General features: G+C 43.4%; 1 protein-coding gene across 6 annotated transcripts in view; it reads left to right on the forward strand.

Annotated features, from left to right (window-relative positions):
• MFSD6 (major facilitator superfamily domain containing 6) overlaps window positions 1-19,174 on the forward strand; it is a 76,272-nt gene that overhangs the window by 39,192 nt on the left and 17,906 nt on the right. For all 6 annotated transcript variants that reach the window (XM_033945320.1, XM_033945322.1, XM_033945318.1 and 3 more), the window contains exons 5-6: window positions 6,210-6,371; window positions 14,881-14,979. In XM_033945320.1, coding sequence (XP_033801211.1) covers window positions 6,210-6,371; window positions 14,881-14,979 — 261 coding nt within the window. The remainder of the gene's footprint in view (window positions 1-6,209; window positions 6,372-14,880; window positions 14,980-19,174) is intronic.

A 19,174-nucleotide genomic window follows, 5' to 3' on the forward strand; every position in this document is an offset into this window, starting at 1 on the left:
AAAGCTGTTATTGTAACCTCAACTTCCTTCACCCTATCAAACTGATGCCCAGATGCACAAAGCTCCATAAACCTGGTAAAAAATACTGGGTTGGAAGCGATTTACATTTACCAGGCTATTCTCTCACAAATAGCATTCAAATCATATGCGTGCTATTTGTGCGGAGTAGCCCGGTAAAAGGCGGGTGGAAATGTGCCTGGCACCTGCTCCTCCCTTCCCTTCCCCCTCCAATCCTTCCTGTCATCTTCATTTTTGTTTTGTAGCTGAGCTGGCAGGGAGAGCAGGGGCTTAGCTGGAGACTTTTTTTTTTTTTTAATGGTAGCAGCCGCTATACATTTGTTTCTGCATTTGTGGTGTGCACTTTATTTTTCCAGCCAATGATGTGTGGGGTTGGTAGAGATATCTGAGGCTTTTTCTTTCACCTTTAAAGAGTACTTAGGTGCCTAATTTTTTTTTCTAATTAAATGGGGTGTTAATGTGTTTTGATATCTTATAGTCTTACTCCCATTCCTCCTATTTTGAGTTTTTGCCTCACACAACACATGCACAACAGCTACTGGCAATGTTTTCCCTGTAAAAGGGAAATGTGGGGGGGTTCCCTTTTGTGCATCACAAGGAGAACTCATTTGCTTAGGGTTTTTGGTGGCTGCTAGGAGGATCAGTAACAGCCCCCCTGCTCCCTGAGAACCCTTTTGAACATCACTGGCAGGAAAGCTTCTGTGCCAGGAAGACTGTTTTAACCAGTCTTACTGGCATGGAAAGCTTTTCAGCATCGGGCCTGAGTAAACCTAATGGAACTAGGGCTGCTGTGAAATACAACTTTACTGCTTGTTTGCTTTCTGGGCTTTGGCAGCTTCAACCCAGAAGTATTAATTCTGGTGCAAACAACAGACTTGTGACGTGTTCACAGTGAAAAGTTCAAGCCAGGGCTTTGCTGTTTTTGCTTAACAATATGAAAAGTAGGCTTTGAAAAGATAAATCTTTTTCCCCCTAAATCATCCCTTTTGTGAAAGAGAACTCCAAAAGTAAAATTCATTGTGCACAAATCAGGCAGTGATGCTGAGAATTTCCCTCTGCTCTGCTATCAATCCATGCCCTCCACTCTGTTCTACCACTTAGCATGGGTAGGGTAGAGAGTAGTGCTGCCTGATTCAGGGAAAACATTTTCGATTTGATTTGGCCTATTGAATTGAATTTTTGATTAGATTCACTTTTCCTGCACAATTGAGCGTTCTTTTCAAATGGTCTGGCGAGTTTATTTTTGTAGCCTCTTCACCCACCCACCCAAGCCCACGCCAGTGCTGTAGCATAAACAAAAAATACTTCCTCTCTCTGTTAGGTCCTAGCTCATGCTCACTGCCTACACTGTCTCTGGCAGGATTCACATTTCAAATATAACATATTGTAAATACAAAACAGAAAATAAAATTATTTTTTCTACCTTTTGTTGTCTGGTTATTTTATTATTCAAATCATGTTGGTCCCAGGCTCTGGTTTCTGTTTGTGTTCTGTTAACTCGCTCACCAGAGTCTCCATTTAACATTTTCTTCTTTCTCCGTGCTCACCATTCATCTTTCATCTCTGTACCTTCCCTTCCATCATTTCTGTTTCTTTCCCACTGTCTACCATTTCTCTCTCTCCCTCTCTAGTCTCCTCCAGCATCTCTCCCTTCCTCCCCTATATTATCAGGTGCAACATTTCTTTCTCGCTCCCCATGCACCATCTCTCCCTGTCCTCCATCTTATGTTCAACATTTCTTTCTCTCTTCTCCATTCATGTCTCCCTTCCCTCCACCATATGCAAGATTTTTTCTTCTTTGTTGCATCTCTCCCTTCATCTTCTCCACCCCATGTCCAACAATTCTTCTTTTCTCTTTCCCCCCCATGTGCAGCAGCTTTCCAGCCCTCCTTCCCTCCTATCCCCCTGTGCAGCACTTGCCAATCGACACCCCCTCCCCACCGTGAACCTCAAATTTTGGACCTCCTAAAACAGCATCAGCGGTGAACAGGATGCTTATGGCTTGCTCACCATGTTATCAGTGATACCAATAATGATGTGGCAGAGGGAAGGCCCTGTCAGGATTTACACTTCTCCCTCAGTATTCGCAGGGGATAGGGGCAGACTATGGCGGGAGCTCATGGCAGCCATTTCCTATTGGCAATCTGCACGGGGCAGGAGCGTAGGAAGATCGCTCCTGCCCCGAAAGCCTGCTAGATCACCAGGTAAGGCCGGGATGCCAGGAGGAAGGCTGGAGAGAGGCTAGAACGTAATAAAATATGGGTTCCCCCCCCCAAAAAAAAAAATCACGAATTTGTGAAACCGCAAGTGTGGAAACCGCGAATGGGGAGGGGGAAGTTTGGTTGTAATTTAAATTCTGACATCCATGCTTCAATAGCCCTGAATATCCCCTCTACATACAGGTACTTGAAGCAGCAGTTCCAATCTTGACTTTGAGTGGTGCATACTGATTCAATCTCCAACTAACACACTGAGATTCAACTCTGATTATGGAACCTCTGCAGCAGTCATATTTAGGGGCAGATGCAGAAAACTTCACAAACTGGTACAAAACACTGAGTTACATACGGGCGATGCTGTCCCATGCAGGAACCTAACTGTATTTTTCCTATAGCATCCATTGTTCACTTTAAGTGGTTTTGAGGTGCAAAATGTATTACTGGTACCTATCATCTATTTTCCTATAGATGCAGCATTTTGTTGTTCGCAATTTTGTGGCTCGCGAACCTTTCCAGGAACCATACTACCACAAAAAATGAGAACAGACTGTAATTCTTTATTGAGCAGTTGCACAGACTGCTCCCAGGAATAAAGCCGGTGCTGTTTTGGTATGGCAGATTTGCTACATAGGCATTGGGTATTTTTACAGAGTTTTGTGTTACTGCCAGCACTCTGTAAAGTGGGGCAGTTTGTGTCAGCATTGTGTCAGTTTGTGTGGTTGCTTTTGCTGGTTTTGGTAGACTGTGCTCTTTTGATACTCCTCTTGCTGGGCAGACTGTTTTGAGTGTATTTGAAATAACAAGTAAGAGGAAGGAAACTGGTATTCTGTGAGAACACACACCCTTCTGAGCATTCACTTTTCCTTAACACTGTGTAATTTATGTCCGCAGCTTCATGACATATTTAAAGATAGGCCATAAACAATATGGTTTTCAAAACCTTTTGAAATAACGAAAAGAGATCTCATAGGTCCTGTCAATTTGTTCCTCAGATGGGCTCCTGCAGCAGAGATCACAGAAGCTTTCATATTTTCATAGTGCATGTATACGAAACCATCAATTGACAAGCGCACCTTCCTCTATGAGGAATGTTGTGTTAGAAGGCCTGAAGAGAAACGCAGTTCATAGTAATTGCTATGGAAAGGGGCTTGGAAGTACCCTCTAGTTCTCTGAAAAGGTTGCCTGTTGTGGCGCAGCTCTTTTCCATCTTCTGCATTGTTTCTAGGCACACTTCTGCTGACCTTGTTTATTCAACCTCTCTACTGAGGAAGACCTTAATGTTGCAGACTTCTTAAATAATATATGCTCCTAAAGTGATGATCTAGTGTAAAATAATTGATGCTCCTTTTTTGCTTGCCCAGTTTAAGTTGTTTTATCTTCCAACCAGAAAAGTACATATTTAATACATGTTTTAGTGCAATAGGTATGTCATTCTGGTCGGATGGGTAATCTCCCCATGCTTGCAAGCCATGCAGAATGAATCCTACCCAGCTTTTGAATCCTCCTCTTTCACTAGGCTTTTCATTTCTGCACTTGAGCTCTAAGGTTTATTTTTTGGGTGTTTTTTGAGGGGGGGGTCCCCCCAAACTGATGGCTTTTGATGCTTAGAGCTCCCCTCATTGAGGGATCAGCTCTGCCTGTATGGAGGAGAAGCAGACTGAGATCTACAGCTGACAGACCAATCCCTCTGTGGTACCTGTTGGTCAGCATGCAAAAAAATTTTCTGGAGCTTGGTATCCATTCTTGTAGCATTGCTCACCTAATGGGTCTCAGGAGCTTGAGCGTAGGCTGTCGGGCATCAGTAGGGGGCTCAGTGGGGCTCCACAGGTTTCCAACTGCATTTTGCCTCCCCTTTTTCATGTTCGCGGGGGTTTGAGGCTCAGTAAGCCAGATACTGATCCAACTGGCAGCCTGAAGATTTAGTGTTGAAGGAGTGGTCCATTTGAGACTGTGATTTATGCCAGATCCAACTACCTTAAGAGCTGAGGCAGGCTCTAGCACATTTCCAGCACAGGTCACAGTGAGTAAGGCTCTTACAGCCTATGAGGAAAATCGGTGGGAGGGAGGGGGAATCTTTAAAACCATTTTTTTAGGTTTCTGCCCCTTCTTTTAGGTTTCTTCACCTCCAAAATCCCTTTTTCAATGTTTTTAAAAATTTTAGTTCCTATCACAGAGATATGGTTGGATGGTCATAACCATAGGCGTTTGAACAGCGGGGTGTGGGTGGGGGTGGGGGGGGAACTGGCAGTAGGACCTCTTATGCAGCTTACAGCTCCCTGCTGGGTTCCAAGGCCCCCCTAACCCCCAAAAACTGCAAGGAGACACTGGTGTTGCACTGATTCTTCAGCGCTGCTGAGGTCCTTCTCTGCATTGTTCTGCTATGGTCCACCCCCCACTGTGAAGCAACTTCCTGTTTCCAGTTGGGCGGACCATAGCAAAGGAATTGTGCAGAGGAGGCTATAGGCAGTGCCAGAGAATTGCTCCCATGCTGGTGATCTGCTTGTGCTTTTCAAGGTGAAGGGGGGGGCTTCGGAACAAGGTAGGGAGAGATGCTGAATGGGAGGGGCAGAAAGGAGAGCAACAGGGAACATATGGATGGAGGGAATGGGAAGGAGATGGTGGCACATGAATGGAGGGAAGTGGAGGAAGGAAGAGATGCACATGGATGGAAGGATGGGGAAGAGAAGGAAGGGTAGAGATGGTGCACATAGATGGAGGGGGCTAGGAAGAGGAGGAAAGAAAGAGATGGTGCACTGGATGGAGGATGTGGGGAAGAGATGGAAAGGTAGATAGATTTGAGATGGAGGCAGAAAAATGGAAGAAAACTGAGTATGAACATCAGTGCCAAAGACGGATGTAGTGTAAAAGGTGAAGAAAGAGAGGAAAGAAACAGTAAATGCATAAGGAGGCCTTGGAATCAGAATTAAGAGCACATAGGGAACAAGATGAACAGAAAAAAAATTGTCAGATGATAAAGGTAGGAAAAATGTGTTTATTTTCAGTTTAGTGATTGAAATAAGTCAATTTTGAAAATTTACATTTGTTATTTCTATATTTTGAACTGTTCAGGAAGAAATGCATTTCTTTCTATTTCTCTTGTGGTGTACTGTGTGCAGAGTCTGATATTATTAGGGTTTCATTTGTGTACAATAATACTTTTAGTTTGTGGGTTTGTATTTAAAAAGGTTTTTTTCTGCATGTGTGACTGAGCCAGGTGTTCTGGTGGGGATGGAAGTCCAGAAACTTTGGTTGGTGTCATGGCCCCAAGTAGGAAGATATTTGTTGGCTTGCTTTCAGCTTTTTTTTCTCATAACAGCCCCATCTGAAAAATTAGTGAAAACCGCCTACTGTATTTTTGCAGTGATTTTTGTTGAGAGTGGGCGCTGAAGAACTCGCAACACTTCACATTTTATGCAATGTATGTCTATTAAAATTAAATAGTTACAAAAAAAAGAAAAATGAATTGGGGTACTGTGCTAGATGAACCATTGATCTGACCCAGTATTGCTATTCTTATGCTCTTTGCAGGGTTTTGTATTACTTCTTGGCACTGAAGGGGAGTTTTCTGTAGCAGTTACCGAGGTGTCATTGCATCTGCCTTGACCTCTCTGAAAAAAGCAGACTATAAATGATAGTTTAATTCAGATTTTCTCTGCATACAGTGTGCTTTGTGTAGTTTAATTATGTGGTTACCATTATATATTAATAAGATCATATTGTGTGAATAGGAAGAATGAATGGAAGAAATGGCATTACAATTAGTACTATTATTATAGGACAGGGTCTGGGGCAGGGCTTTGGTCTAAGGTGGAGCTTTTGCCCCCCTCCCCCCAAACAAAAGAGTGTTCCACCGCCTATGGTCATAACCCATAAGTTCCTGAATTCATCTATTGTGACTAAAGGAAAGAAAATGATCAGGTAAGACATAATTTTGCCTCTGTTCTAATACTCCTCTGTTTTGTATCTCTGCAGGTGTGACTCATGCTGCTATCTGGGCAGCTTGTATTTCATACCTCAGCGCTGCTGTCCCTCCTGCTCTGAGAACCTCTGCTCAGGGTATCCTACAAGGTCTTCATCTCGGTTTAGGCAGAGGATGTGGAGCCATGATAGGAGGCGTGTTGGTGAATTTCTTTGGTAAGCAGTAATGTTCCCCTTGTTGTTCTGCAGTCCCTGATTTTGAAAGGTGTTTTTTAAAGCAGTACTTTCTAGATCATTTTCATGGTTTTAAATGCAGATTTTTTTAATTGCTTATTTGTTGCTGTTGCCTCACCTAAGGTGTTAAATAAATAAATACAAATACTTTCAATTAACTGGTTTGTGTGCATTAGTTATACCTTCTGCATGGAATTTTGTGACTGGATTATAGTGTCACAACATGTAGCAAGCTATGAGGGAGCAGCTTCTTTAAGAGTATACCTCAGTTATACCTCTCCCATCTGCAGGCTTTCTGAAGGAGGCATATGCTGTTGGACAGGAAGAGGTGTTCCTACAATGTGCAGTGGAATGTTCTTCTGCTAGACATCTGGGAAACGGCAGGCTGTAGAAAGATGGGAAATGTGACCTTTTTAATCACAGACAGAAGAAAGCAGTGCATCTCCAGCATAGCTCAGTGTAGTATACATATATGCTTGAATAAAAGATCAGTTAAACTTATTTCCAGTACAATAGGTGTATCATTCTGGACAAGCGGGTAATTTCTCCATTGCCACAATCTCTGCGGAAGGAATCCGCTCTGGAATTTTTTTCTGTAACCCTCCTATTTCACTGAGAGTTCTACTGTCACCTTCTCCATGTGAACCTGAAGGAGTGCTTCTGTTCTGCTCTCCCTTTTTTTTTATTTTACTCGGTGTTTTTCAGTCTGCCTGTGTGGAGAAAAAGCAGACTGAGATCTGCAGTTGACAGGTCAATCCCTTGTGGTATCTGTAAGCCAGCCTGCAAAAGTATTTTTGGCGCTCGGGGCTGTCCCCACTTCTATTCCTCACCTACTGCTTAGCGGGGGTTTGAGCGGAGGCTTTCAGGCTTCCGTAGGAGGCTCAGGGCTAGATGCACAAAACACAGTTGCTAAGACTGGGTCGCTATGGGCCATTTTTTTGGCCAGTTCTGAAACAGTGATCAGTGTTCCAACAAGTTTGCATGCAAATGATTTGTGCAGAGGTTTGCCGTAATCCCAAACGATCGGTCGCTGTGAGAGCAACAGACACATGCGAAGAATAGTCCAGCCACAATGTACATATGTGCCAAGATTTACTATGTCATATGAGTATGTCATCGCTGCGTGTCGAAGGCGTTGGCTGCAAAGCATTTTTGTCACAAAGTGATTAATGAACACCGCTGGTAGAAATTTTCTTTCTTTTTAGAGCTGTTGGGAAGGTTTCCTTCTTTTTGGAGCTATTAGAAAAGTCAACAGTCAACGAACAATTTTCCGTTGTGTTTGTCTTTTCCGCTTGGTTATTTTTCAGTTTAGTGAGTATGATACCAATTCCATGATGTCATATACATATGACCATCGAGGCTGTAGGGAGGGGGTGAAGAGGTAGCAGCAGACTATGCATATGCGGGGAAAAATGAGGATGGTGCTGTACTCAAAAAGTTCTGGCCCAGCTCGTACATATTTTTATTATAAGGAATGAAAATTTTTACTTTCTTTTCGCTGCCCTCTCAAATATTTTATGCTGTTAACCGGAAAGCATAAGATGTACCTTCAACACACATGCTCACAACGCACATATAACACGTATAGATCTCTCCCTTTTGCAAACATCTAATTCATGTTATAAATGTTATACATTTTATTAATATTATTCAGTATTGATTTCAAAGCTGAACTTGACGGTAAGTCGCTCAAGCGGCTGATCTTGACTTGTCTTTTTTTTTTTCAGGTCCTTAGAATTAATCATAATCTTTTGTGCATGGCGAAGTGATGTTAGAACATTGATCAGTCGGCTAGTTTGCATGGCATTTTAATAATCGGAGACTTTAGTGTATCTAGCCCTCAGTGGTGTTTTATAGGGTGCTGTCTACGTTTTTGCCCCCCCCCCTATTTTTTGTGCATCCACCACTCTGTGGGGATGGGGGTTCAGTCAGCAATGGAAAGGAGCTTTCAGCTTGAGGCTGTGATTTCTTCTCCTCTTCCAGCTACTGTAAAGAGCTGAGGCAGGCTGCATCACATTTCCAGTACAGGTCACAGTGAGTAAGACTGTTACTGCCTATGAGAGAAATTGGGGGGAGGGGTCTAAAATTTCAATTTTTGGTGGTTTCTGAATATTTCCCCTCCTGAAAAATCCTAAATTTGCTGGGTTTTCACTTTGTTTTAGGGTGGCAGTGATTTTTAGCACGAAAATCTGGAGGTGACCATCTTGAATTTTTTTAGCAAGCTTTTTTTCAAAAGTTCCCAGCAGCTCCAAATCAATTCCTTTTGCCTAAAAACTTGTTGGGGTGGAATCCTTGGTATCTTTTGTCACTAATCCATGTGAAGATTGTGCAAATTCTGTGCCTCAGGAGCGTCCTTGTGCCAGGTGCCATGCTAAATGGGACAGAGAGGTAGGAGCTTTGGGCTTAGTCTCTCCTGCGCAGTCTTCTTGACTTGAGAAAATGGCGGCTAGCCCGCTGGAGCGGGCATTTCTCTTCTCGTGTTCCAAAAATGGCAACCATCCTGTGCAAAAGAATGCGGAACCGCAGAGCCCAAGAAACACAGATTAGAGTTATCACAGGGTGACTGTTTGTTCCCTGGTTTGGCTTTCTCCTCGGAATTCATTAAATTAATGTGGAAAGCCTTTCAGGAGAGCCACTCTCCCAAAGAAAAGACCTTTTTCGCTTCAGATTCGACATATCAGGGCACAGCCCCTCAGGGAATTTCGGCCTCACAGTCTAGCACTACCCAGCCCTAAGGAGTCCTGTTTGCAGGGGTTACAGATGATACTGATCTGTCTCTGCCGTTACTGTCCAAAGCTGCACCTCCCATAACGGGGAAGCCTGGCAAACAGATTGGCACTTTGGATCCTATTCTGGTGTTGGTTCCTGGGGATGATCCCACGCTCCTGCACTTGTTTAATCCCTCAGCCCTGCCAGATCTCATTCTGGAGTCCTTACAGGAATTCGATTTGAACTCCCAGCCAGTTCCTGCTACTTCCTTCTCCCTTATGAATGGAGTGAGAGTTCAGGCTGCTGCATTTCCCTGGCATCTGGACATTAATGTTTTAGTCATGGCGCAATGGGAATCTCCTGAGGGGACTTTCAAGGTAGCAAGAGCCATGTCTTGCCTGTATCCTATGGCACGGGAGTGCCAGCAGTTGTTTGCTCAGCCTAAAGTAGATTCTTTGGTGATACAGGTTACTAAGCACACCTCCCTGCCCAGTGATGGAGATGTGTAATGCTCAAAGACATGCAGGACTGCCATGTTGATGTACTTTTCAAGCGACTCTTCGAGGTATTAACTTTGGGGGTCAAAGCAGCCTCAGCAGCATCCTTTGTGACATGCGCCTGCCTTTCTAGGCTATGTAATTTGGAGAGTGAAGGTGATGAGTCAGTTTCTCCACTCTTTATCATGACATCATTCATGTCATGAGAAAGACATCATCTTATTCTATTTCTGTTTACAGAATGCTCTGGATCAGATAGTAGGCTGGAGATTCCACTTCTAAAGCTACTCTCAGCAGACTCCCATTGAAAGGGCAGTTATTATTTGACAGCAATTATTATTTGACAGCAGACTCAGAACCTCTAGAGCAGGGTGTCAAATGTCGGTTCTTGAGGGCTGCAATCCAGTTGGGTTTTCAGGATTTCCCCAATGAATATGCATGAGATCTATTTGCATTCACTGTTTTCATTGTATGTTAATAGATCTCATACATATTCATTGGGGAAATCCTGAAAACCCGACTGGATTGTGGCCCTTGAGGACCGACATTTGACACCTCTGTTCAGGATGCTCTAATTTTCATGACTCCCGGCAATCTTGACAATATTCCAGTTCCACATCCCAGAGCTCTAGGCAGAGTTTTCAGGATTCAGATGTAACCAGCCCTCTGCACCCCATGCTGCTCCCTCAGCCAAAAAATTGCAATGATGCCAGGTCTGGGAGGTCCCCTTCAAAATTGGGGGCCACCTCTCAGAGTTTCTCCCAGCCTGGATTCAGATTTTGGCTGATCGTTAGGTTCTGGATGTCATCCAAACTGGCTAAGAACATAAGAAATGCCTTCTCTGGATCAGACCTAGGTCCATCTAGTCCGGCGATCCGCACACGCGGAGGCTCATTTAGGTACTCCTTTATGGAGACCCGGTTTTCCCGTATCCCTCAATATGATTAGCAAGAAGGTATGCATCCAACTTGCGTTTGAAACCCAGAACAATAGTCTCCATCACAACCTCTTCCGGGAGAGCATTCCAAGTGCCCACCACTCGTTGTACGAAACAGAACTTTCCGATGTTAGTCCTGAACCTGCTGCCGCTCAGTTTCAGGCTATGACCTCTTGTCCGTGTCACATCTGAAAATGTTAGTAATGCTGGTTCCTGATCTATTTTGTCAAATCCTTTTAATATTTTAAAAGTCTTTATCATATCTCCTCGCAGTCTTCTCTTCTCGAGGGTGAACAGTCCCAGTTTCTTGAGGCGTTCTCTGTAGCTCAAATTCTCCATACCTTTGACTAGTTTCGTGGCTCGCCTCTGCACCCTCTCTAGCAGAGTTATATCCTTCTTAAGGTATGGAGACCAGTGTTGGACACAGTATTCTAAGTGTGATCTAACCATAGCTCTATAAAGTGGCATTATAACTTCTTCCGATCTACTCGTGATCCCCTTCTTAATCATACCCAACATCCTGTTTGCTTTTTTCGCCGCCACCGCACATTGAGTCGAAAGTTTAAGGGTTCTATCAATCACTACCCCCAGATCCTTTTCTTGTTCGCATTTGGTTAAAGTCACCCCCAACATCCTATATTCATGTTCTTTGATTTTCTTTCCCAAATGCATCACCTTGCATTTGTCTAAGTTAAAATTCATCTGCCACTTTTTTGCCCACGTCTCCAGCTGGTTGAGATCCTTCTGCAGATTCTCACAGTCTCTTAGAGTGCTAACCGCCCGACATAATTTTGTATCATCTGCAAACTTGATTATATTGCATGTTGTTTCCTCTTCCAGGTCATTTATAAAAATATTGAACAGACCTCTAACAGATTGGTTTTTGGACTCTCCTTCAGGGTGGCCGGAAAAGGTAGTCAGGATACAAGCCACTGTAAGCAGGTTGCTGTATATTCAAGTCATAGAGCCAAGGTCTCAGGCTCTGATAGATACTCCATATATTTTATCATGCCAAAGAAAGGCTTCGATGATTGGAGACCCGTTCTGGACCTCACGTAAATGCAGTGCTAAGAGTTCCACGCTTTGGAGACGATCTGTCATAGTGGCAGTGACTCCGCGGGAATACTTTGCCTCTCTGGATCTGATGGAGGCCGACTTACATATTACCATTTTCCAGGACCACAGGAAGTTTGTCAGGTTTCATGTCCTGGAGAATCATCAGTTCTCGTGTCTGCCTTTTGGCCTAGCGATGGATCCTCCTACCTTTACTAAAGTTATGGTGGTGATGGAAACCCACCTGTGCAAGTATATCCCTAGCTGGATGACTGGCTGATCCAAGCTCCCCCTTGTCTGAGGGTCGGCGCACAGTGGATCAGGTAATCTGAGATCTGGAGGACTTGGGTTGGAATGTCAATTATCAAAAGAACCATTTAACACCAATTCAATTCCTGGAGTACCTGAGAGTTTTGTTTGACATGGCGGCTGGCTGTGTCTGTCTTCCAGAGGCACATTGACAGCTTTGCTCACAGATATCGTGCCTTCTAGCCAAGTCTGCTCCATTGGTGTGGGACTATCTTCAGGTCCTGGGGTCTATGGCGATCACAACAAATGTGGTTCCTTGGGCGAGGACCCACATGTGTCCTCTCCAACATGTGTTACTCTCCCGTTGGTCCCCCCAGTCAGACTCTTTGCAGACGTCTCTTCCCTGAATACTGGAAGCTCGGGCCAGCATGGATTAGTGGCTTCATTCTCCCTAACCAGGGGCATGCTCCTTCAGATAGCTTCCTGGGTAGTTGTAATGACAGATGCCAGTCTCCTAGGCTGAGAGGCTCATTGCACCCATCAACCGATTCAAGGGCGTTGGTCGCCTTCTCAGAAGAAGTGGTTGATCAACAGACTGGAGCTGCGAGCCATTTGGCTAGCTCTGATGAAATTGCAAATGACTCTGGAGGGCCAAGCGGTTAGAATCTTCTCCGACAATGCGACAGCAGTAGCATAGGTCAGTCATCAGTGCAGCACCAAGAGCATCCATCTGTGTCTGGAAGCTCATCTCCTCTTCCATTGGACAGAACGCCATTTGCAAGCGCTATCGGCAGCACAAGTAGTAGGAGAGGACAATATTCAAGCAGACCTTGGACCTGGACAAGTGGATACCATCCACAACAGCATTTCAAGCCATTGTTCAGTGCTGGGGTCATCCTCAATTCAAACTCATGACGACAGCAAGGAATAAGAAGGCAGATAGGTTCTTCAGTTGACGATATGAGCCCAGAAACGAAGGACTAGACACTCTAGACAAGCCATGTCCTTGGGGCCTCCTTCTGTTCGCCTTCCCTCCTTGGCTCTTGATGGGCCAGATCATTCAGAGGATTGCAAGCCTTCAGGGAAAGGTTATTCTGGTGGCTCCAGATTGGCCCTGCAGATGTGATGCGTCTTTGTACGGTTCCTGGTCTTTGGCTTCCAGTGCTTCCGGACCTCCTGTCTCAGATCAAGATCACTTTGCTCTTACAGCATGGCTCTTGAACGTAAATCGCTAGGGTGAAAAGGATTTTTGGAGGTGATCATTTCCACTCAAGTCTAAGAAGTCGACTATAGTCTCTGTCTGTGCTAAAGCGTGGAAGACTTTTCAGCATTGGTGTGCCCAAGAGTGTATGGAGCTGTTCTCATCTCTGGTTTTGGTGGTGGTAGCTTTTCTGCAAGCTAGTCTTGACAAGGGACTTACCGTGGCTTTCTTTAGGTCCAAGTCACAGGGCTCTCTTGTTTCAGGGCTCGAGACCTCAGATCTATGCTGGCATCTCATCTAGACATTGCCAGATTTCTGAAGGGTGTTCTCAGAATCAGGCCACCGATCAAACCTCCACTCCATTTGTGAGACCTTAATGTAGTTCAGCGAGGTCTCACCAACACTCTGTTCAAGCTGCTGGAAGAGATGTCCCTACTGGATTTGATGCTAAAGGCAGTCTCTCTGGTATCTGTGACCTGAGTGAGATGAGTCTCAAAGCTCCAGGCTCGCTGTTGTAGAGAGCCTTTCCTTAAAATCTTGGAAACAGGAGTCTCTCTACGTACTGTTCTTTCTTTTCTGTTGAAGGTAGTTTTGGCGTTTCATGTCAATCAAGAATTCCGCTTACCTGTATTCCAGTCTATAGGTTCTAAAAAACAGGACAGGATTTTGATGAAGTTGGTTCTGAGAAGAGTACTTCTTCAATATCTAGAAGTCACCAATGAGTTTGGATACTTTGACCCATCTTTTTGTGCTGACTCATCCGATTAAGCGAGGTGTGTCCTCCTTTAAGGCCACAATTTCCAAATGGATTCTTAAGGCCATTTCATTAGCTTACATTATCTGTGGGAAACAGACTAGAAATGTAGCTTTGTCGTGGGCATAATCTAGGGTAGTCTCTCTGGCGGAGATTTGTTGGACTGCAACTTGGACCATTCTGCATACATTTGCAAAGTTTTACAGGGTGGATATTGCGGCATGAGAGGACTCTCTGCCTTTGGTGCATCATTGTAACGGGCTAGTGCAGTCAGCCTGCCCTAAATTTCTTGGACTGCTCTTTGTATGTTCCACTTGTCCAGAGTGACTCACCTATTTCACTGGAATAAGAGATTATGTTCTTACTTTGATAATATATTTTCCAGTGAATAGGTATGTCATTCTGGACCCCCCCTCTCCCCCCGTCCTTCCTGCGCCTGCCTACTGTCTCATTCTATTTGTTCTTTTCCAAATATGTATCTTGGATGTATCTTTGGGCCACCAAGAATTAGATATGGTCTATTTTCAGCATCTGCAGAGGTACTATCTGAGCTCCTTTGATGTTTCTGTTGGGTTTGGTTCTTCTCCACCTGTTCATTTGTTAGATCAGAACTGTTATGTGTTTGGGAAGTTTTCCTATTTTGCTTACTTCATCTGCTTTCAGAGGAGCTCTTGCATACTTTGTAAATAACTGTAAGTGGCAGTAGAGCTCTCAGTGAAGTAGCAGGGTTTTCCTTCTGCAGAGTGGATTCCTTCTGCAGAGTTTACGGCAATGGGGAAATTACCTGCTTGTCCAGAATGACACACCTATCTACTGGAAAAGATATTATTAAGGTAAGAACATAATAATCTCTCTTTATCTTGTAGTATATAAATGTAATTTAAAGTGAATTGATACCACTGGCTAGGTGGAAAGAAAACCAGTACTATAGGGTTTATTCCTGTCTCTGACACTGTGGGCCAGCACTTCTGCCACTTAGGCCCTTGGAAAAATATTGGGGAAATATTTCAAACCCCCCCAAAATAGTGGTTCTTTAAGTGTCACCTAATCTAAGTTTTGAATTGAATAGCAACCTTGGGTTGTCATTGTAGGGGCCGCTGAAACGTTCCGAGGGATAGGCATGGCGTGCCTGGTAATCCTCCTCCTGTTTGCTCTCATCCAATGGCTAGCGGTCCCTCAGAAAGAAGAAGGTAAGTGAAAGTATTACTAAATGCTGTGGTTTGTGCAGGACAGTTGTATGACACACAGTGAAGCAGATGACCAGTATCTCTCATGACCTGCCATGACTCCTGCTTTCTGGGTTGCCACCTGACTTTAATTAAGATTTGTTAGTTTGTTTAGTGTATCTTGGAAGCCCTCAAAGAGTTAGTTATTCCTGTGGTGTAGTGTAATTAATACACTGATAGTTTGCCTCTGCTACATTTATTCAGTGATTTTTTTTTTCCTTCTTTTTTGTTTTTCAATGTAAGTGTATGCATCTTAAGTTTTGATACATATCAGATGTTTTTTCAGGAGCCATATCAGCTTTTTACTCTAGAACAGTGGTCTCAAACTTGCTGCCCGCCAGATACTATTTTGAGGCCCTCGGTATGTTTATCATAATCACAAAAGTAAAATAAAACAGTTTCTTGATCATATGTCTCTTTAGCTATAAATGACAATATTTATTATTATTAAGACTTAGCCAAAAGGAAAGATTTATGAACTATAAAGAGTTTTACCTTATGCATGTCATTTCTTTAATAAGACATTAACTATTTTTTCTGAGGCCCTCCAAGTACCTACAAATCCAAAATATGGCCCTGCAAAGGGTTTGAGTTTAACACCACTGCTCTAGAACATAATTCTGTCTTATTCCAGCCTCTAACTATGGGTGAGGGAAATAGGGGAAATTCTGAACAAGTTGCCTTTTGTATTGATTTTAACAGATCCCTCGTGTCTGGCTCCAGTCTGTGAAATTGCTTTTAACCTGTTGGCTGGAGCCAGTGACATGGAAGAACAATGCTGCCTGTTATTATATCACGAGGAGATCAGAAATCAATCATGGCTCAGCCAGAGTGGGAACAAATATGAGAGTGCTAAAAACTTAAAAAAATAAAACTAAGATTTACTTTTGTAAGCCATTCCTGACCTTGTAAGGGGAAGGGGAAGTCTGGTTTGGGGAGTGGGGAATATCATTCAGTTGTTTTTACTGCATTACATACTGTATATACTCTAATATAAACTGAGATTTTTGACCCAAAAATGAGGGTCCCGGTTTATATTTGGGCCAGCGCCCCCCTTCCAGAGTTATTGCAGGTCACCGACAGGCTATGCACCCTGTCCCCCCTCCCTGCCCTGTCCTCGTACCTCCTCTGCCAATCCCTGGTAATCCAGAGGTACAGTAGGCAGGAGCGAGCTTTCCATGCTCCTGGCCCCCTGCTAACCCGGTTGGTCGTGGCTGCCGCGAGATCGGGTTTCTTCAGCCGCTGAGCAGCACCCAGCAGGAGCACACCTTAACAGTCAGTCATGGGAGCCATCAGGAAGCCGCTCAGCGCCAATCAGCAGCGCCAAAGCACGCTCCTGCTGGGTGCTTCTTAGTGGCTAAAAAAACCCAGAGGAGATATGAGGATAGGGCAGGGAGGGGGGAAGGGTGCAGAGCCTGGGTGGGAGAGGGGCTGGGTGCAGAGCCTGACAGGGGAGGGAGGGAAGGAAGGAAGGGGGCTGGGTGCAGTGCCTGACAGGGCAGGAAGGGAAGGGGGCTGGGTGCAGAGCCTGGCAGGGAGGGGGCTCGGTGCAGAGCCTGACAGGGCAGGGCACTTGAATATTAAGCCGCCCAACTTATATTTGAGTCAACCATTTTTCCTCCTTTTGGGGGGAAAATGGAGGTTTCGACTTATAGTCGGATCAACTTATATTCAAGTATATACAGTATTTTTTTTTCTCCACATTATACCAACTTTTTATTCCAGACAAATTTAACATCCCCTTCAGCCCTCCCCCAACCTCAATTCTCACTTTTACCAGTGATCACTGAACTATGCATATCTTTCTTGAATAGTAAACTATATGACTTAGGGGAATTCCAGAAAGGTTCCCAGTTTTTTTGAAAAGCCCTCCATTTCCCTGGTTTAGCCTTGCTATTTTGTATACACTCCATCACCAGCAAATAAAACAATAAGTTCTCCTACAGTTAATATACTATACAATACAGATCTTATATCCCACAATTTTTCAACAAGAATTCAATGCAGCTAACAAAAGATTTAGTACAGCATTACAGTAGGAACATTGAATGAGGCGAGATAGATCAGTAGTGATAGATGTGATGACAAGAGTTATCTTAAGTGTCTACTGGAAGCAGAAATATGAGGTGATCTATTGCAGTGATGTAGGGAGTTTATTCCAAATATATGGAGCTTGGAATGCGAAAGTGGACTCTTGAACCTTTGCGTTAATCTTGAGTTGAGAAAGGAGGGCGTGACCTTGATGTTTGTGGGGAGCCCATGGGAGTTTTCACTGTATATTGCTTTGTGGGTCATGCAGGTCACCTTGAACTGTATACTTGTCTTTATTGGTAGCCAATGCAGTTCTACATTTCTAAGCCAATAGTATAGCCTTCTGGAGGAAAGCTTTCCCCCCCACTTCCAATTAGTGAGTATCTATTGAATTATAAACATCAAAACAGAAGTCTTTACACAGTCTTCTCTACCCTTATGCCCAGGATTTGCTCTAAATGTCTAACTACCTGCTCCCAGTATCCTTGAATCCTGTCACATTATCTTCTGTATATTTTAAACATTTAGCATTCCAATGAATTTCCATCGATAACAGGTATTGTTGCTCTGCAAATGTGCAGTTAAGTGGTACAGCTTGCAAGTTTTGTTATATGAACATTCAGGTGTTGTGAGCACTTCCCTGCATTTTGTGTATCATCCAACAATGGACCATCCTGTAGTAAAATATGATGAGCCCTTCAGGTATTCTGAAACTGCCCTCACAATCTAACAAAAGACATTCTTCTAATGTTCTTTTGTCTTCACTTACAAATCCCTTGAATTTGTATGAATATAATGTTGTACTTGCAGGTAAGCCAGGCTGCATAAGTCTGATCTCAGATTTTGGAAAGACCCAATTTTCCTATCACCATCAGTTAAGTCCATTACAGTCACCAACCCATTGTGAGACCACTGCTGAAATATCTTAACATTCCTACTGGGAAGTTTGCATTACTCCAAAGGGGTTAACTCATTATATTTCCTTATTCAGAAACTTATTGCCAGGCTTGTTGAAGAGGTATAATTATTTTTATGCTCCTAAATCACCTTAGATAATTGGGAAATGGGGAGTCTCTTAAAATTTAGGACAAAGGCCTGGTCCATGGGTTTTACAAAAGATGTCTCCCAATCAATTGGACTATGAATAGAGGAGAGGTATTCTCAGCTAGTCTCTAAAATATTGCATTTGATATGCCTTCTGGTATAGGTCCAAATCTGGGAGTTCCAACCCACCATCCCTCCTAGGGTACATAAGAGCTTGAAGCTGAGTAACCTCTGTTCAATAACTTGTGCATCACTAACCTGTCTTCTAGGTAGTTTGCTAATGGCACAGTCTGCAAAATATATAACATTTGGGAGAAGGTTGTTGTTTTGTACCAATATATTCATCCTATCAAGGAAATTGGAAAAGTCATTCACTTGTGCACTAGCCTTTTTGTTTCCCTAGGCAATTGAGGTGTATTTGATTTCTATAAGCTATAACATAGTTTAACAATACACTGAGGCCTTGATTCTATAAAGTTAGGTGCCGATATAGGCACCGATTCTATAAAGCTTAGGCACCCATTATAGAATTATACTTAATATCGTCCAAGCGTTCTTAGGTGACACTCAGCATCCTAACATTTAGGCATCCTCAATTTATGCAAGGGTTTTCTTTGCCTAAAGTTAGGTACCAATATCGGAGCCTAACGGCACCTACTGTATATACTCAAATATAAACTGTTTCGAATATAAACCAAGGTAACCTTTTTTCCCTTAAAAAAGGAGGAAAAAAGGTTGACTCTAATATAAACCGAGGTTAGAATTTGGGTACATGAGTGTCATTTGTCAGGAATCATGCCATAAGTAATCACTAATTTTTCAGTTGGGGCTGTTTCAAGTCCAAAAAAGCTGAAGGAGAGCCAACAAATATTTTCCGATTTGGGGCCTCAACACCAATCAAAGTTTCTGGATTTCTGTCCCCACCACAACACCTGGGCTCAGTCACACATGCAGAAACAGGAAAAAAGAAACCCTTTTCAAATATAAGCCCACAAAGTAAAAGTACTATTGTACACAAAGGAAACCCTAATATGCCAGACTCTGCACACAGCACATCATAAGAGAAATAAAAAGAAATGAATTT

Source organism: Geotrypetes seraphini, chromosome 5 (genome assembly GCF_902459505.1).
Source record: "Geotrypetes seraphini chromosome 5, aGeoSer1.1, whole genome shotgun sequence".
In the NCBI taxonomy this organism is placed as follows: Eukaryota; Metazoa; Chordata; class Amphibia; order Gymnophiona; family Dermophiidae; genus Geotrypetes; species Geotrypetes seraphini.